A 19,117-nucleotide genomic window follows, 5' to 3' on the forward strand; every position below is an offset into this window, starting at 1 on the left:
ATAAATAAACAGAGGGATAAATAAATCAATCAATCAATAAATAAGGACTGGGGTAAGAAGGGGAGGAGAGTCATTAACGGAAGGTAGAGAAATCAACGTTCATGCCATCAGGTTGGAGGCTACCCAGACGGTATATAAGATGTTGTTCCTCCAACCTGAGTGTGGCTTCATCCTGACAGTAGGGGAGGCCATGGATAGACATATCAGAATGGGAATGGGACATGGATCCTTTCCCTTCTCCAGCTCTGGATCCCTTTTGCCAATCAACTTTCCAGCTCTTAGCTTTATCCCTCCCCTCATGTCTTCTCCTATCATTTTGGATTTTCCCCTCCCCCTCCTACTTTCCTATCTCTTACTATCTTTTCTTTCAGTTAGTCCTGACGAAGTGTCTCGGCCCGAAACGTCGACTGTGCTTCTCCCTATAGATGCTGCCTGGCCTGCTGCGTTCCACCAGCATTTTGTGTGTGTTGGTTGTGATAGAGGGTGATTTTAATGCTTCACATATAGACTAGGACTCCCATACTGTAAAAGGACTAGATGTCATAGAGTATGTCTAATGTATTCAGGAAAATTTTGTTAATCCAGTGCAAAGAGGTCCCAACTAGAGAGAGTGTGATAATAGATCTCCTACTAGGGAATGGGATAAGGCAGGTGACAGAAGTTTGATTAGATAACTGTATGATTGGTATCATAATGCCATAGTTTCAAGATAGCTATGGCAAAAGATAGGTCTGGTCCTCAAGTAAATTGGAGAAAGGCCAATATTGCTGGTATCAGAAATAATCTGGCAAGTGTGGATTGGCACAGGTTATTTTTTGCCAAAGCTGTACTTGGTAAATGGGAAAACTTAAAAAAGTGAAATTTTGAGAGTACAGAGTTTGTATGTTCTTGTCCGAATAAAAGGCAAGGATAACAGGTTTAGGGAACCTTGGTTTGAGATTGTGGTGAACTACATTTTCCTGTCTGGACACGCCCCCCCGCTGACTGCTCCTGTGGCCCCTCCCACAGACCCCGGTATAAAGGCGATTGGGGCCTGAGCCCGGCCTCTCAGTCTCCAGGATATAGCATGGTGGTCAATTGCTGCTTGTTCCTTCTTCCAGTCAATAAAAGCCGATATCTCGCCTCACGTCTCGGAGAGTTATTGATGGTGCATCAGAGATATTGAGGCCTGGTTAAGAAAAAGAGGGAGGTGTATACAAGGTATAGGCAGGCAGGAGCAACTGAGGTTCTTGAGTATCTGAAATGGAAGAGAATACTTAACATAGAGTATCAGCAGTGAGGTCATGGACCCTATGCAGATTACAGAGGAGGAAGTCTTGAAGAAAATTAGGGTGGATAAATCCTGAGGGCCAGACACGGTGTTCCCTCGGATCCTATGGGAGGCAAATGCAGAAAGTGCAGGGACCCTAACAATGATTTAAAATGCCCTTGGCCACAGGTGGGGTTCCTGAGGACTAGAGGGCAGTAATGTTGTTCCATTGTTTGAGAAAGGCTCTAAAATAAGCCAGGAAATTACAGGCCGGTGAGTCTGACATTAGTAGTGGGTAAATTATTGAAAGGTATTCTCAGGGACCAGGTATATAAGTATTTGGAAAAACAGGGACTGAATAGGATTAGTCAACATGGCCTTGTGCGTGGAAAGTCATGTCTAATCAATCTTATAGAGTTTTTCAAGGAAATATACCAGGATAGTTGATGAAGGCAAGTTAGTGGATGTTACCCACCTGGACTTTAGCAAGGCCTTTGACAAGGCCCTGCATGGGAGGTTGTTCGAGAAGGTTCATTCGCTCTGCATTCAAGGTGAGGTGACAATTTGGATTAGACATTGGCTTTGCAGGAGAAGTCAGAGAGTGATAGTAGATGGTTGCCTTTCTGACTGGAGGCCTGTAATTAGTGGTGTGCTGCAGGAAGTGGTGCTAGGCCCATTGTTTGTCATCTATATTAATGCATGGGAGGGACATGTGGTAGACTGGACCAGCAAATTGGCAGATGACACCAAATTTAGGGGTGTAGTGAACAACAAGGAAGTCTATCAAAGCTTGCAGCAGGATCTACACCAGCTGGAAAAATGAGCTGAGAAGTGGAAGATGGAATTTAATGCAGACGTGTGAGGTGTTGTACTGAGGGAGGACAAAGCAGGGTAGAACTTACATGGTGAGTTGAAGGGCATGGAAGAGTGTGATAGTACAGAGGGATCTGGGAATACAAATCCATAATTCCTTGAAAGTGGTGTCACAGGTAGATAGGATCATAAAGAAAGTTTTTGACACACTGACCTTCATAAATCCAAGTACTGAGTATAGGATTTGAAATGTTATGTTGAAGTTCTGTAAGACTTAAGTAAAGAATAATTTGGAGTATTGTGTGCTGTCTTGGTCATCTACCATGGGAAAGATGTCAATAAGATTGAAAGAGTGAAGAGAAAATTTACAAGGGCGTTCCCAAGATTTGAGGATCTGTTTTATAGGGAAAGGTTGAATAGGTAGAGCTTAGTAGAATGAATGGAGATTTGATAGATACACACAAAATTATAAAGGATATAAATAGGGTTGAGTGGTGGTGTAGCGGTATGTCCCTACCAAAGGGAGTGTAAGTTGCTCCTTCTCTCCGCTAGCCTGCAGGTCACCCTTGGGCAAGGTGTAGCACCTGCTTGGCCACCCCCCCAATCAAGGTTATGTGAAGCCATGGGAGAAGGTTGTGAATGGTTATACGAGCACAGCTGGTGCATATCACAACTCCTGGTTACTGAAGCCAGGCAGGCAATCTCTGAAGAGTATTGATAATGGCTGGGGCCATCCATCTTGTAAAGACACTGCCCAGAAGAAGGCAATGGGAAACCATTTCTGTAGAGAAACTTGCCAAGAACAATTATGGTCATGAGACCATGATCGCCTATGTCATATGACACGGCACATAATGATGTTGTTGATAGATAAGGTAAATACAGTAAAGCTTTTTCCACTGAGGTTATATGAGACTAGAACTAGAGGTCATAGGTTAAGAGTGAAAGGTGAGATGTTTAAGGAGAACATGAGGGGGAATTTCCTCACTCAGAGAGTGGTGAGAGTGTGGAATAAGCTGTCAGTGGAAGAGGTGGGTGCCAGTTTGATTTCAATATTTAAGAGAAATTTGGATAGGTGTATGGATGGGAAGGGTATGGAGGGCTATGGTCCAGGTGCAAGTCAATGGGACCAGGCAGGTTAATAGTTCAGCATGGACTAGATGGGCCGAAGAGCCCGTTTCTGTGCTGTAATATTCTACATCTATGTATACCACCCAATGAAGCAATGTTCATTCGGACCAAAGTGCACAACACAGTATATATAACTCACATACACAGCGCATAAAGTACTACTGTTACAAATAAATCAACAAATAATAAGTTGCATTTATGACACAAGTTAAATGGTGGACAGTATATTGACCCTGCGCGTTAGCAGGGAGTTCAGTAGTCTCACCACCTGGGAGTAGAAGCTGTTTCCCATCCTAACAGACCTTGTAATGCTCTGGTACCTCGTGCCTGATGGTAGGCTGTCAGAGAGATGGTTGGACAGATGGGAGGGATCACAATCAAAGTGCACCCCTCTCTGATACGGAGATGAGACTGGCTTCCTCGATTACCCTGCTACGTGTAGCAGAGATTGAGAGTTCCCTGCTCTGAAAGCATTTACATTTCGATGGGTCACACATGGATTTAGATTTATTTATCACGTGTACACGTATCATTTCTGTTAACAAACAGCACAACCTAAGGGTGTGCCGGAGGCAGCCCGCCAAGCAACGCCACTCATCCTGGTGCTAACGTAGCGTGTCCCAATGTTCAACAAAACAACGCAAGCAGCAAGAACAACAACAACAAAGCAAAATAAAACAAGACTTCAACAGTAAAACAAGATCCTGTCCTGCCCACCCTCCCACTCGTGCACTCGGAAATGCCTCCAGCACCAGGATAGGCTACCTCCAGGCCTTCCGGCCTTGGCCTCATTCTCTCAGACTCACAGACACTTGGCCTCTAACTTCCAGTCCTTGGCCTGAACTTGCAGAATCAACCTTCAGTCCAGTACTATCAGACCTTGGTGGGACATTGTGGATCTTTTCAGAAGTTAATGAAAATAGAGGGCAAGATGTTCAAGAGGATGATAGACACTCTGAATGTGTAGGAAATGAAGCAATATGGATTGTATGGAGGCAGAAGAGATTTAATTTCATTTGGTGTCGTGTTAAGCATGGACAGTCTCAAAGCCAAAATAAATTTATTATGGAAGTACATTTATGTCACTATATATTACCTCAAGGTTCATTTTTTTGCAGGTGTTTACAGGAAAATAAGGAAGTTCAACAGAATTTATGAGAACTATACATAAACAAAGATTGACAAATAACCAATGTGTAAAAGAAGACAAATTGTGCAAGTAAAGAAAAATAACACTGAGAACATGGGTTGTAGAGTCCTTGATGTAGGTTGTAAGATGTGCTGAGTGAGTTATCTTCCCCAGTTGAAGAGCTTGATGGTTGAAGAGCAATAACTGTCCCTGAACCTGGTGGTGTGGGTCCCACGGCTCCTGTACCACCTTCCCAATGGTAAGAGAGAAAAGAAGGCATGACCTATATGGTGCGAGTCCTTGACAGTACGTGCTGCTTCCTTGTGGAAGCACTCCTTGTAACTGAGCTCAATGGTGACCAACAACCATCTATTTTTCTAGGTTCTATATTCCTTATTCATTGCTATTGTGCCAGTCTGGTACAGGCGGGGCAGTGATGTCACTGACGGTCCCTCCCCACTCTAGCAGCCTGCGGTCAGTCCTGACCATGACTGAATTCTGTACCCTCTCCTGTGTGGGTTTCTCCCAGATGCCCCGATTTCCTCTCAGATCCCAGAAAATTGGTAGGTCAGTTCAATCCTGACCACGGCTGGAGTCTGGGCCTCCCCTCGCATGGCTTGAGTTTCCTTGCAACTCCTGAGAATTTGTAGGTCTGTAAAGTAACCATTGATGTAGGTAGTTAGAGTTAAACGAGTGGAGTGACGGTCAAGTGAGGGTACACACTGTAGCAGGGCAGGGAAATAAGGACAAGGCAAGGTGATTGCTTCCCTGGGAGATAGCATGGACTTGGTGGGATGAATGTCCTCGGTCTGTGCCATTATCGTCATCGTCTGGTTTGGTACAGCTTCCCCTCACAAACAGCTGAAAGCTACAGTGAACTGTCAGGTCAACAGAAAGGGTCATTCGCTTCGGTCTACCATCTCCTCAGGACTTGTACGTGTCTAGGACAAGGAAGCAGGCAGGAAAAATAATTGTAGGCACGACTCACCCAGAAAAATGCCTTTTCCAAAAGCCCCCTTTTATAGAGCTGTAGGGTTTTTAAAACAGCAATATCATGCTATCTTAAAAGTTTCTTCCCTTGAGGAATTAAACTGATAAGCCATTCTAATTGCCCCCACCCCTTGATCTATTAACCCCATCACTGCACTTTAATCTCTTTAAAACACATTTTATGATGCTGTTTACTTCATCAGAAAGACCATAAGACCATATGGTCTTACATCACCGTAAGACCATAAGGCATAGGAACAGAATTAGGCCATTCAGCCCATCGATTCTGCTCTGCCATTTCATCCTGCCTCAGCCCCAATCTCCTGCCTTCTCCCCATAACCTTTCATGTGCTGACTAATGAAGAGCCTATGAACTTGCTGCTTAAATACACCCAATGACCTGGCCTCCATAGCCACCTGTGGCAACAAATTACACAGATTCATCATCCTCTGGCTAAATAAATTCCTACTCATCTCATTAGCCTTCTAAATGAACATCCCTCTATTCTGTCCTAGACTCCCCCATCTTTCCACGTGCAGTCTGTCTAGGCCTTTCAACATTCGATACGTTTCAAATTTTCTAACTTCCATCGAGTAAAGGACCGGAACCATCAATCGCTCCTTATACGATAAGCCTTTCATTCCCAGAACCCTCTCCAATGTCAGCACATCCTTTCTTAAATAAGGGGTCCAAAGCTGCTCACAATACTCCAAGTGAGGCCTCGCCCGTGCCTTATAAATTACATCTTTGCTTTTATATTCTAGTCCTCTCAAAATGAATGCTAACATTGCATTTGCCTTTCTCACTCAACCTGCAAATTAACCTTCAGAGAATCTCACAAGCCCCTTTGCACCTCAGATTTTAGAACTTTCTCCCCGTTCAGAAAATAGTCTGTTTTTATTCCTTCCACCAAAGTGCACGACCGTACACTTCTCGACACCGTATTCCATCTGATACTTTTTATGCCCTTTCTCCTAATCTGTCTGTTTTCTTGCATTCTCCCTCCTTCCTCATCACTACTTGCCACTCCACCTATCTTCGTATTGTATCGCAAACTTGGCCACAAAGCCATCAACTCTGTCATCCAAATCATTGACATATAACATGAAAAGAAGTCACCTGCAGAACACTGCTAGCCACCAGCAGCCAATCAGAAAAGGCTCCCTTTATTCCCACAGTTTGCCTCCCTTTATTTCAGTGAATGCTATCTCCATGGTGTACATTTCCTGTTATACTACGGGCTCTTACCTTGTTAAGCAGCCTCACGTGTGGCACCTTGACAAAGGCCTTCTGAAAATTTAAGTACACCACATCCACGGATTCTCCTTTGCCTATCCTGTTTGTACTTTCTTCCAGGAATTCCAACAGATTTGTCAGGTAAGATTTTCTCTTGAGGAAACCATGCTGTCTAGGCCAATTTTATGACTTTATGCCTCCAAGTACCCCAAAACTTCATCCTTAACAATCGACCCTAAAACCTTCCCAATCACTGAAGCCAGGCTAAGTGGCCTGTCATTTCTTTCTTCTACCTCTCTCCCTTCTTGAAGAGTGGAGTGACATTTGCAATTCTGCAGTCCTCCGGAACCATGGAACAATTTAACAATTAGAATCATAGAACATTACAGCACAGAAAGAGGCCTTTTGGCCCTTCTTAGCTGTGCCGAACCATTTTTCTGCCTAGTCCCACTGACCTGCACCTGGGCCATATCCCTCCAAACCCCTCTCATCCATGTACCTGTCCAATTCTTGAAAGGTCATTCCTACTGCCCCCACAGCTGCCTCTTTCAGAATCCTGGGGGTGGGGTGGGGTAGACCATCTGGTCCAGTTGACTTATCTACCTTCAGATCTTTCAGTTTCTCAAGTACTCCAGCTTCTCCCTAGTAATGGTAACTGCACGCACTTCTGCCCCCGACACTGTCAAACCTCTGACACACTGCTGCTGTCTTCCACAGTGAAGACCAATGCAAAATACTCATTCCGTTTGTCCGCCTTTTCCTTGTCTCCCATTACTGACTTTGAGCCCTGTCCGTGTGGAGTTTTCCCACTCTCACTGTGACCCCTGGATGGTTTCCCACATGGCACACGTTGATAGGTTTGTTAAGAAGGCGCAGAGTCAAGTAAAGTCAAGTCGCTTTTTATTGTCGTTTCAACCATAACTGCTGGTACAGTACACAGTAAAAGTGAAACAACGTTCCTCCAGGACCATGGTGCTACGTGAAACGACACAAAACTATATTAGACTTCTGACCTACATGGGACAACATAAAGTGTACGAAACAGCGCAAGACAGTACAATAATTAATAAACAAGACAATAGGCACAGTAAAGGGCAAATTACAATATAATAAATGATGTAAATGTAAACAATGTTTTAGCAGTAATTGAGAAAGAAATGAGCAAAATTTGGAAAGGGAGTGGAACGTGTTGGTCTTCATTAGTCGGGGGTTGAGTACGAGAGCTGTGAGGTAATGTTAGAACTCAGGTTAGACCACACTTAAGGGTGCGGGTCATCTGCTGCTCCCGATACAGGTGCTACATTGGGGTCTGTTTCGTCGAGTACTTCTACTCCATCCGCAAAAAGAAAAAGTGGGGCTTCCTGGTGGCCAACCGTTTAAATTCATATCCCCATTCCCATTTTGACAAAGCTGTTCACGGCCTCCTCCTCGGCCGCTCTGAGGTTGGAGGAGCAAGACCTCATGTTCCTCCTTGGTAGCCTCCATCCTGATGGCGTGAACATCAACTTCTCCAGCTTCTGGTAGTTTTCCCCACCCCCTTTCCCTCCTCATGCCATCAGATCGGAGGCTACCTTGACGGAATATGAGGTCTTGTTCTTCTTTTTCTATCCCCCATTCTGGCCTCTTACCTCTTCTCCTCACCTGCCTATCACCTCCCCCTGGTGTTCCTCCTCCTTCCCTTTCTCCCATGGTCCACTCTCCTCTCTTATCAGATTCCCTCTTCTTCATCCCTTTATCTTTTGCCCCTCCCGGCTTTTACTTCTTCTCACTTTTTTAAATAAAGGGACCAGTCTCCACCCAGTACTCCAGGTCTGGCCTCAACAACAACTGTACAATTATAAAAACACTTCCCAATTTCTAAACAAACTTCCGGAAGTAATGTCTTACTCATTCTTTTATCTCTTAGTTTTTAGGCTGGTTGTGAACTTCCAGCTTGAATGTCTCAAACTCCGATGGAAGTTGTAAAAATTATGAAGGGCACAGGTAGGGTGGACAGTCAGAACATTTTCCCTAGGATAGTATTGTCAAACATCGGAGGCTTCTGCTTTTAAGGCTAGAGTGGGGAAGTTTGTTCCGTGCAGAGAGTGGTAAATGGCTGGAACAGGTTCCGAGGTTTAGTGGTGGAAGCAGGCATTTTGGTGGAGTTTAGGAGGCTTATGGATAGACGTAAGAAGCTGAGGATGATGGATGATACACAGGCAGCTAGAGTAATTAAAGACCTCCCCAGACGTTCTCTCTTCTCCCCTCGCCAACTGGGCAAAGATACAAAAGCATGAAAGCCCGAACCACCAGGGTCAAGGACAACTTTTACTCCACTGTTGACTCTTGAACCGATAGGGTGGACTCTTCACCTCACAATCAACCCTGTCGTGATACTGCACTTTATTATTTTCCTGCACTGCACTTATATGGCAGCTTCTGCAGTGTTATTGTTTTTCCAGTTCAATGATTTGACGTATGAACAACATGCAAGACAACCTTTTCACCGTAACTTGGTATATGTGACAATAGTAAACCAATGTAACACAATCCAATGCAATTTAGAATAAATTGGCATCAAGAACAGGAAAACATTGTGGGCCAAATGGCCTGACCCGAACTGTATTGTTCTCTGCTCTACGTTCTAGCTCATCCATTGCATCCCAAGTGATAGGTTATATGTCAAACCAAATATCAAAAGACTACAGTTGCTTATTGAGAAAGTAAGGAGGCATGGGATCCAAGGAGAAATTGCTGTGTGGATCGAGAACTGGCTTGCCCACAGAAGGCAAAGAGTGGTTGTAGAGAGGTCATATTCTGCATGGAGGTCAGTGACCAGAGGAGTGCCACAGAGATCTGTTCCGGGACCCCTACTCTTCGTGATTTTTATAAATGACCTGGATGAGGAAGTAGAGGGATGGATTAGTAAATTTGCTGATGACACAAAGGTTGGGGTTGTTGTGGATAGTGTGGAGGGCTGTCAGAGGTTACATCAGGACAGCGGTAGGATGCAAAACTGGGCTGAGAAGTGGCAGGTGGAGTTCAACCCAGATAAGTGTGAAATGGTTCTTTTTGGTAGGTCAAATATGATGGCAGAATATAGATACTTGGCGGTGTGAGAATCAGGGAGATCTTGGGATCTGAGTCCATAGGACACTCAAAGCTGCTGTGTAAGTTGACTATGTGGTTAAGAAGGCATTCAGTACATTGGTCTTCATCAATTGTGGAATTGAGTTTAAGAGCCGAGAGGTAATGTTGCAGCTATATAGGACCCTGGTCAGACCCCACTTGGAGTACTGTGCTCAGTTCTGGTCACTTCACTACAGGAAGGATGTGGAAACCATAGAAAGGGTGCAGAGGAGATTTACGAGGATATTGCCTGGATTGGGGAGCATGCCTTATGAGAATAGGTTGAGTGAATTCGGCCTTTTCTCCTTGGAGAGATGGAAAATGAGAGGTGACCTGATAGAGATGTATAAGATGATGAGAGGCATTGATCGTGTAAATAGTCATTTTTCCCAGGGCTGAAATGGCTAACGTGAGAGGGCATAGTTTTAAGGTGCTTGGAAGTAAGTACAGAGGAGATGTCAGGGGTAAGTTTTTTACACAGAGAGTGGTATGTGTGGAATGGGCTGCCAGCAACGGTGGTGGAGGTGGATATGATAGGGTCGTTTAAGAGACTCCTGGATAGGTACATGGAGCTTAGAAAATAGAGGGCTATGGGTAACCCTAGGTAATTTCTAAGGTAAGGACATGTTTGGCATAGTTGTGTGGGCCGAAGGGCCTATGTTGTGCTGTAGGTTTTCAATGTTTCGATGTTTCTATGCTGGGAATCTGAAATAAAAAGAGAAAATGCTGAAACACTCAGCAGGTGAGGCAGCGTCTGTGGAGAGAGAAAAACAGGGCTAACACTTTAGATCAAGGTTGTTTCTCTCTTTCCCAGTTCAGGGAAAGGGCCTTCGACTTGCAATCCCTGTACTCTCCCTTCACAGATGCTGTCTGACCTGTTCAGTATTTCCAATACTTTCAGGAGATCAAATAACTCTCGATTTCAAATTCCATAAAACCATTTTCCTTCAGGCATTAACTTTTCCAATGTGGATGAAGTGAAATTCACTCTGCAGCCTTTCTTGGAAACTGAAATATTTGGTAAATTGGTAAATTGTTTTATTATTGCTGAAAAATTGTGTGAAAAATTTAGTTTTGTAAGCCATACATAAGATGGTTAAATTACAGTGATGTAATCAGGTAGTCCAAGGGAAAGCAATAACAGAATGCGGAATGAAGTGTTACAGTTACAGAGAAACTGCAACACAGCATAAAGTGAAAACATAAAGTGAAAACCAAAGTTAAGATTTATTATCAAAGTTCATACTGTATATGTTACCATATACAACCTTGAGATTCTTTTTTTTTGCTGGTATTTACAGGAAAAAATACAGGATAAAATATACAGAGTATGCTGTACATGTAACCAGTTGTGCAAATAGCCAATGTGCGAAAGAAGACAAATTGTGAGAATGAAGAAGTAAATTACACTGAGGACACAGGTTGTCGAGTCCGTGAAAGTGGGTCTGTAGAGTCAGCACAGAGTTGTGGTGAGTGAGGCTCTCCTTGCCGCTTCAGGAGCCTGATGGTTGAAAGGCCGTAACTATTCCTGAACCTGGTTTGTGGGACACTAGGCCTCTCCACCTCCTGCCCAATGGTAGTTGAGAGAAGACAGCATGGCCTGGATGGTGTGGTTCCTCGATGGATGCTGCTTTCTTGTGACAGCGCCCCATGTAGATATGCTCAAAGATGGTGGGGGGGGGGGCTTTACTTGTGATGGGCTGGGCTGCCTCCGACAGAGGCCATAGTGAGGTAGATTGTGAGGACAAGAGTCAATACTCTAATGACAGCGGAGTAGGATCTGTCCTTGAGGCTTCTAGTAGATGCTATCTGGCTTTGCTGCCTCCTGTGCGATAGGAGAGGGGAGAGGGGGGGAATATCAGGGGTGGGTGGTGTCTTTGATGATGCTGGCTGCATTACTGAGGCAGTGGGAAGGGTACACAGACTCCATGGAGTAGAGGCTTGTTTCTGTGATATGCTGAGCTGTGTCTAGAAAATGAAGGTATCAGTATTACCAGGGTAAATTGATGTCTTTAAAGGCTCATATTCTAATCAAAAAGGGCAAATCAACCTGTCTTCACCTGTAAAGGGCCCTGTGTGAAATGTAAGAAGCAAGTACACGTATATAGCTAGGGATGCCTAAGGCTTTTGCACAGTACCGTACTTGCCAATGTGAGGCAGAGAGTGCGTTCGTAAATCTGGCAGGAGCAAAGGATGTTGGAAATGATGAGGGCGCAGCAGTGTGGGAGGGGTAAGGGACAGATAGCAGAGCAGGCGTGCCAGGGGTGGAGAGTGTGGGGGGGTGGGTGGTGCGGGTGCAGACACACCTGGCCCTCAGATACCAGGCAAGGTAATTTGATTCCAAAGCATTGATTTATGAAGCATTCTAAGTGTCTCTCTGGTGCTTCCCGCTCCCTTCCCCTCTCCCTTCCCCTTTTCCCAACCATGATTCCCCTCTCCCTTCCCCTTTTCCCAACCGTGATTCCCCTCTCCCTTCCCCTTTTCCCAACCGTGATTCCCCTCTCCCTTCCCCTTTTCCCAACCGTGATTCCCCTCTCCCTTCCCCTTTTCCCAACCGTGATTCCCCTCTCCCTTCCCCTTTTCCCAACCGTGATTCCCCTCTCCTTTCCCCTTTTCCCAACCGTGATTCCCCTCTCCCTGCCTCCTTCCCTCTCTCTGCCTCCTTCCCACTCTCAGCCCACATCAGAATCAGGTTTATCATCACTCACATATGTCATGAAATTTGTCTTTTTTTGGCAACAGCACTACAGTACAATAGATAAAATTACTGCAGTACTGTGCCCTAGCTATACGTATGTGCCTCTGCACAGTACTGTGCATCGAGAATTGTTCACAACAATCATTCCTTCCAGCTGCCATTTTCTCTCTAAGATATACAACAGCTAAGTTCAACTCCAGAGTTGACTGTAATTGGTTTTGTAGTCTCTTATGGGCTGTGAAGAAAGCAGTATCATTTTTCCCAGCTATACCATCCGGGATTAATCTAGTTCTACCCAAAAAGGCTGTAAATTACCGTTGAAGCTTTCAGGAACATTGAGGGAAATGCTCGAATCACCGCCGAGCATTTCACCATTCATTGTACAGCACATAGCAGATGAATAACACTGTCAATGAGGAAACTACACTTATGGAACCGTCGACACACAAGAGATTCTGCAGACACTGGAAATCTAGATTAACACACACAAAATGCCGGAGGAGCTCAGCAGGTCGGGCAGCATCTATGGAGAGGAATAAATAGTTGATGTTTTGAGCTGAGGCCCTTCGTCAGGAAGGGTCTCACAGCCTGAAACATTGACCTCTTATTCCCCTCCAAAGATAATGCCTAACCTGCTGAGTTCCTCCAGCATTTTGCCTCTGGAACTGTGAATTCATTAACATAAACTGTTTGGAAAGCAAATGCTGCTGCTAGCACTATTGCACTTTTCTCGTGCGTCCATTATTTTAATTGGAAAATGGAATATTTGTTCTTTTTCCCCCCCTCGAGAAACTGGATTTACCCAAACTCGGAAAGTATAGCTTAGAGTTGCATGGTAGTGTATCCGGTGATCACCGATCGGTGTTCAATTCCCGCCACTGCCTGTAAGGGGTTTGTACGTTCTCCCCGTGAGCGCGTGGGTTTCCTCCGGGAGCTCCGGTCTCCTCCCACGGTCCAAAGGCTTACGGGTCAGTAAGTCGAGGGCCTGCTACGTTGACCCTGGAAGCGTGTCGACGTTCACAGCGTCCCCCAGCACATCCTCGGACTGTGATGGTCATCGACACGAAAACGAGACGCTTTTCTGTGTTTTGATGTGTATGTGACAAAATCGAGCTTTCTTTAAAGATTCTTTAACCTTTAAGAAGTTGATAGGGAGTTCAGAAGAGAAAGGCAGTGACTGAAATGCTCTTCTATTCTGCTTCCTCTTATTGATTTAGCGTGTCCTGGTCTGAAGTGATCTGTACGGATGGTATGCAAGACAAGTTTTTCACTGTGCCTGAGTAATAATCCAATTTACTGATCTATGTATTTATTTACTGATACAGTGTGCAGAAGCCATTTCTGGTCCTTCAAGCCATGCTGCTCGAGCAACCCCTGACAAACCCGATTAACCCTAAGCTAATCACGGGACCATTTACAATGTCCAATTAACCTAGTCTACCAGAGCACCCAGGCGTTCCTTGGGGAGGATGTACCGTCTCCTTACGGATGGTGCCAGAATTGAACTCCAAACTCTGGAACGCCCCAAGCTGCATCAGCTGGACGGTCTCATTGCTTTCCCCGTTTTAACGAGTTTGTTTCCTGTTTCTTTGCAGCTTGGACGCGCACCAGGAATCGGGTCGGCAATGAGCCACAGATCACAAGAGCGAGGAGGCACCCTCCCGCCTGGGTAGGTCACCGTCCCGTTCTGGAGGTCTTCGTGCATGAGCCTCTGCCGCGTGTCGGCGTGACAACCGTGGGGCGCAGGCGAGGGAAGACGTGACGGTGGTGGAGCTCGACCAGAAGCCTGGAAGAGCCCCACTGCCTGCTAATCTGCCAGATGTGAGTGAGGAGTCTTTGGAGAGGCTTCTGTTCACCTTCCGAGTCGGTGTCTCTCAGGGCCCAAGTCCTTGAGAGCAAATGGACCAAAATTGGTGCAAGCCGCACCTCTGATGACTCTGTAGGGCAGGGTCGACCATGGATATTGCATCCTAGCTGTCTAGGTTTGTTAGCCAGGACAATACAATATGGAGAGCCAGCTCCCCATCTCCACGTATCTGACAAACCCAAAGGAACGGCAGAGACCGATACAGTTCGGCACCAGCAGCGTCGCAGGAGTTGCCAGTCAGCGTTGAACTCAACGTCGGACTGCCTTAGGGACTCCAGCTCCGGATTTTCACTCCGGGTTTACTCCTGAAGCCTTCCCCCTGAGCGGGTACGGCCGCAAGGCAGCGGAGGTTTGGGATCAAAGTTTTCCTTCTCCTAGATGGTGCCAACCACGGCTGATAAGCCCCAACTGCCTGAAGTGACTGGATTTACTGTGCCAGTGACCCACCTTTGCCCCTTCTCCTGTCAGTAAGAACAGTTCTGCTGGGATTAGTAGCTGAGCCACATGTGAAAGCCAGCAGCTGGATATGGTTGGCAGAGGCTATTCCAGGCACCCTTAAAAACTTTTTTACCACATTGATCATTGAACAAAGAACACAAAATAGAGAACAGAGAGAAAAGAACATACGAGGGGTGATTGATAAGTTCATGGCCTAAGGCAGAAGGAGTCAATTTTAGAAAACCTAGCACATTTATTTTTCAACATTGTCCCCTCCTACATTTACACACTTAGTCCAGCGGTCGTGGAGCATACGGATCTTGGACCTCCAGGAAGAGTCCACAGCATGGGTGATTGATAAGTTTGTGGCCTAAGGTAGAAGGAGATGAGTTATTAACTTCAAACTTTCTGCATAATCACTCAAAGAGTTGAACATGTAACGAGAGCGTCTTGGTCCTCCAGGTGGTCCACAGCAGGGGTGATTGATAAGCTTGTGGCCTAAGGTAGAAGGAGATGAGTTATACAGCTCTTGTTACATGCACGTGCAGTTCAACTCTTTGAGTGATTATGCAGAAAGTTTGAAGTTAATAACTCATCTCCTTCTACCTTAGGCCACCAACTTATCAATCACCCCTGCTGTGGACCACTTCTGGAGGTCCAAGACGCCGAATTCTGCAAAGAAGGGATCCGTATGCTCCACGACCGCTGGACTAAGTGTGTAAATGTAGGAAAAATAAATGTGCTAGGTTTTGTAAAACTGACTCCTTCTACCTTAGGCCATGAACTTATCAATCACCCCTCGCAGCACAGTACAGGCCCTTCAGCCCACGATGTTGTGCCGACCTTTTAACCTACTCTCAGAGCAATTTCACCCTCCCCTCCATTTTTCTATCATCCTTGTGCCTATCTAAAAATTTTGGAAATGCCACTAATGGTGCCACTCACCCACAAAAAAAACTTAACTTTGACACCACCCTCCCTAATACATTCTTCCAAACTTCTTAAAACTATGCCCCCTATATTAGCCATTTCTGCCCTGGTAAAAAGTCTCTGGCTGTCCACTTGAGCTCAGCCTCCTAATCCTGTACATCGATGTCATCTTACCTCTCATCCTCCTTCACTCCAAGGAGAAAAGTCCTACCTCCCTCAACCTATCCTCATAAGACATGCTCTCTAGTCCAGGCAGCACCCTGGTAAACACAAAGTACACTGCAGATGCTGTGGGCAAAGCAACACGTACAGCACACTGGAGGAACTCAGCAGGTCGGGCAGCATCCGTGGAAACGAACAGTCAACGTTTCAGGCCGAGACCCTTCGTCAGGACTGAAGAGGGAGGGGGCAGGGGCCCTATGAAGAAGGTGTGGGGAGGGTGGGAAGGAGAAGGCTGGTAGGTGCCAGGTGAAAAACCAATCAGAGGAAAGATCAAGGGGTGGGGGAGGGGAAGCAGGGAGGGAATAGGCAGGAGAGGTGAAGAAGGAATGTAAGGGGGAAAGCACTACAGGTAGTAGAAGAAGGCAGAATCATGAGCGAGGTGATAGGCAGCTGGAGGAGGAGGCAGAGTGAAACTGGGATGAGGGAAGGGAGAGGGAGGGAATTACCGGAAGTTGGAGAATTCAATGTTCATGCCAAGGGGCTGGAGACTACCCAGACGGTAGATGAGGTGTTGCTCCTCCAACCTGAGTTTGGCCTCATCATGGCAGTAGAGGAGGCCATGTATGGACATATCCGAATGGGAATGAGAGGCAGAGTTGAAGTGGGTGGCAGCCTGTTAAACCTCCACTCTCCCATCAATTCTCTCCAGATCCCCCTTCCCACCGACGCACTGGGGGCAATTTACAGCACCAATGTCTTACTGACCCCCAGGAGTCAGGATGTCGGAGGAAACCGGAGAACCCAGGGGAGCCCACGTGGTCACGGGGAGAACTTGCAGACTCCACACAGACAACACCTGAGGTCAGAGTTGACCCTGGGCCTCTGGCCCAGTGAGGCTGCCGTTCTATTAGGCATGCCATCTTACCGATCCTAGTTTTCAGAAAAACGATGGAACCATCATACCCCTCCCTCTCCCCTGGGTTCGCAGGTGGGCAAGTTGTTCCTTCCTTAGTGTCTGCAACGGTCCTTCCGGAAAGTTCCTCCTCAATCTGCATTTAAGCGGCACGTGCCAGCTTTCAGCTTGCTGCCTTGTCAGCTAGTGGTTTTGCCGATAATTTACCTCCCTATCACCCTGCCACCCGAGGGTATAGATCCTCTCCCACTTATTTCAAAATAAATCCTTGTTAACTGCAACTGTTCTCAGAGGGACCTTCTTCCTGGGGTGGAAGTGGCTAATGCAAGAGAGTATAATTTTAAGGTGATTGGAGGAAAATTTGGGAGGATGTCCTTTACACAGAGAGTGGTGGGTACTTGGACCATGGGCAGAAAAATGGTTCGGCACAGCCAAGAAGGGCCGAAAGGCCTGTTTCTGTGCTGTAATGTTCTATGGTTCAATGTTGCCAAAGGGGGTGGTGGTAGCGGCGGATACATAAGGGGCGTTAAAAAAAAATTATATAGGCACGTAGTTGAAAGAAAAATGGACGGCTATGTGGGAGGGAAGGGTTAGATTGATTTCAGAGTAGGTTAAAAAGTCAGCACAACATAATGGGCTGAAGGGCCTCAAATGTAATGTAATGGTCTGTGTTCTATGTAGAGTGGCACAGCAAGTAGAATCGCTGCCCCTTGGCACCAAAGATCCGGGTCCGATCCTGACCTCGGGCGCTGACTGTGTGGAGTTTGCCCGTTCTCCATGCAAACACGTGGGTTTCCTCTGGATGCCCAGGTTTCCTCCCACATCCCAAAGACTTGTGGGAGGGTGTTAGTTAGTTGATTGACTGCTCCTAGCCTGTAGAACCTAGAGGGACTGGGAATGTCAGAATGAAAGTGCAGACTGGTGTAACTATGTTTAAATGTTCTCTTGATGGTTGGCATGGGTTTGTGGGCTGAGGGCCCTGTGTCCATGCTGTCACACCAGCCTCCAGCCCACAGACCCAGCTGAATTCCAACATTATCGATCTACCAGTTTCCCATTCCTTTCCTCAACCCTCGATCCACCTGTTTGTGGAATCTGCCTCTCCTCACAAGACGTCCTTGGCCTTTACTGCCAAACCAAATCACAGCTCTTTGAGAGTAATTCTGGCACGGAGAGTCCTGAGGAGTTCCTGGTTTGAGTGTTGGCGTCTCATTCGGCAAAGTTCAATTAGTTCCACCCCACCCAAGGCCCTTTGATGTTATCAGGGGAACGGCTACCTTCTCAAGACTGGTAGTCACATTTATCTCTGCTGGAGTTGTCGCACTTGACGATCTATTGATCTGCACAAACAGCCTTCAGTTTCCAGTCCAAATTAAAGCTCAGCTTTGTTAGTTGAGGAGCACATACCAGAGCTAGGCCATCAGCAAGGATTGGCCCAGGGCCCAGTTTCAAGGCCAGAGGCAACTGACATACCCTAAATAAACTGGTTTAAATCTTTGTCGATTTACAGCTTGCTGTAACTGAATCTCCACTCATTGCTTGTGGAGTTCTTCATGGGGAATCAGCTGTTTATAATCCTCAGGTATAATCTGATTATCTAGAAATGTCAGTTTGAATCCCACCACAGCAGCTACAGAGCTTAAATTAACACACTAAATGCCGGAGGTCAGCGGGTCAGACAGCGTTTATGGAAGTGAATGATCTGTCAACGTTTCGGGCTGAGACCCTTCTTCAGGAATGGGAAGGAAGGGGGTAGATGCCAGAATAAAAAGGTGGGGGTGGGGGGTGCGGAGAGCTAGGAAGTGATAAAGGGCCAGAGAGGAAGTTGAAATAGTTTAGTCTGATAAATGTGCTGTCAGAAAGCTAGTCTCAGTGAAGGGTCAGTAAGCATCAAACTAGCCAGGAAAATACTACTGGATGCTTGGTAAGAAGAAAGTCCTGATGAAGGATCTCGGCCAAAATGTCAAGCATTCATTCCTTTGCATAGATGCTGCCTGGCCTGCTGGGTTCCTGTGTGTTGCCTTTACAAACTTTTTACTGGGGCCCGAGGACCTGCGTTACAGAAATAATTGGCCGATTAGGTATTTGCATGAATGAACGGGTGTACGCGTGTAACTAATAAAATGTAAAACTAAAACAGAGGTACTCCATTGGTCGAGGGTTTCACTTCCTCTTTGTCAAACAGATGAACACAATTTAGTCACAGCCATAATTGTTCTGTTTGAAGACCGTGTTGTGTAAGAAGCTGTTGCTCATTTGATAATGGTTCTGTTTTTGACCAATCACCGACCACCGTAAACCCCACAGTCACGTTCAACAACGGAGCGCTGGGTGAGGGAGGGACTGGAAGGAGAGAAGAATAGTGAGTTAATTTTTGTGCGGCACGCACAAAATGCTGGAAGAACTCAGTAGGGCAGCCAGCGTCTATGAGCTCCGCCAGCGTTTTGCGTTG

At 46.1% G+C, this 19,117-nt stretch overlaps 1 protein-coding gene across 2 annotated transcripts in view; it reads left to right on the top strand.

The window, feature by feature from the left end:
* Window positions 1-19,117, top strand: part of LOC140719217 (epidermal growth factor receptor kinase substrate 8-like protein 1) — an 87,974-nt gene that overhangs the window by 13,504 nt on the left and 55,353 nt on the right. For both annotated transcript variants that reach the window (XM_073033657.1, XM_073033656.1), the window contains exon 2: window positions 13,951-14,024. In XM_073033657.1, the coding sequence (XP_072889758.1) occupies window positions 13,981-14,024 (44 nt within the window). In that variant the 5' untranslated portion in view covers window positions 13,951-13,980. The remainder of the gene's footprint in view (window positions 1-13,950; window positions 14,025-19,117) is intronic.

The sequence above is a fragment of the Hemitrygon akajei genome, chromosome 31, assembly GCF_048418815.1.
Source record: "Hemitrygon akajei chromosome 31, sHemAka1.3, whole genome shotgun sequence".
Taxonomy (NCBI): Eukaryota; Metazoa; Chordata; class Chondrichthyes; order Myliobatiformes; family Dasyatidae; genus Hemitrygon; species Hemitrygon akajei.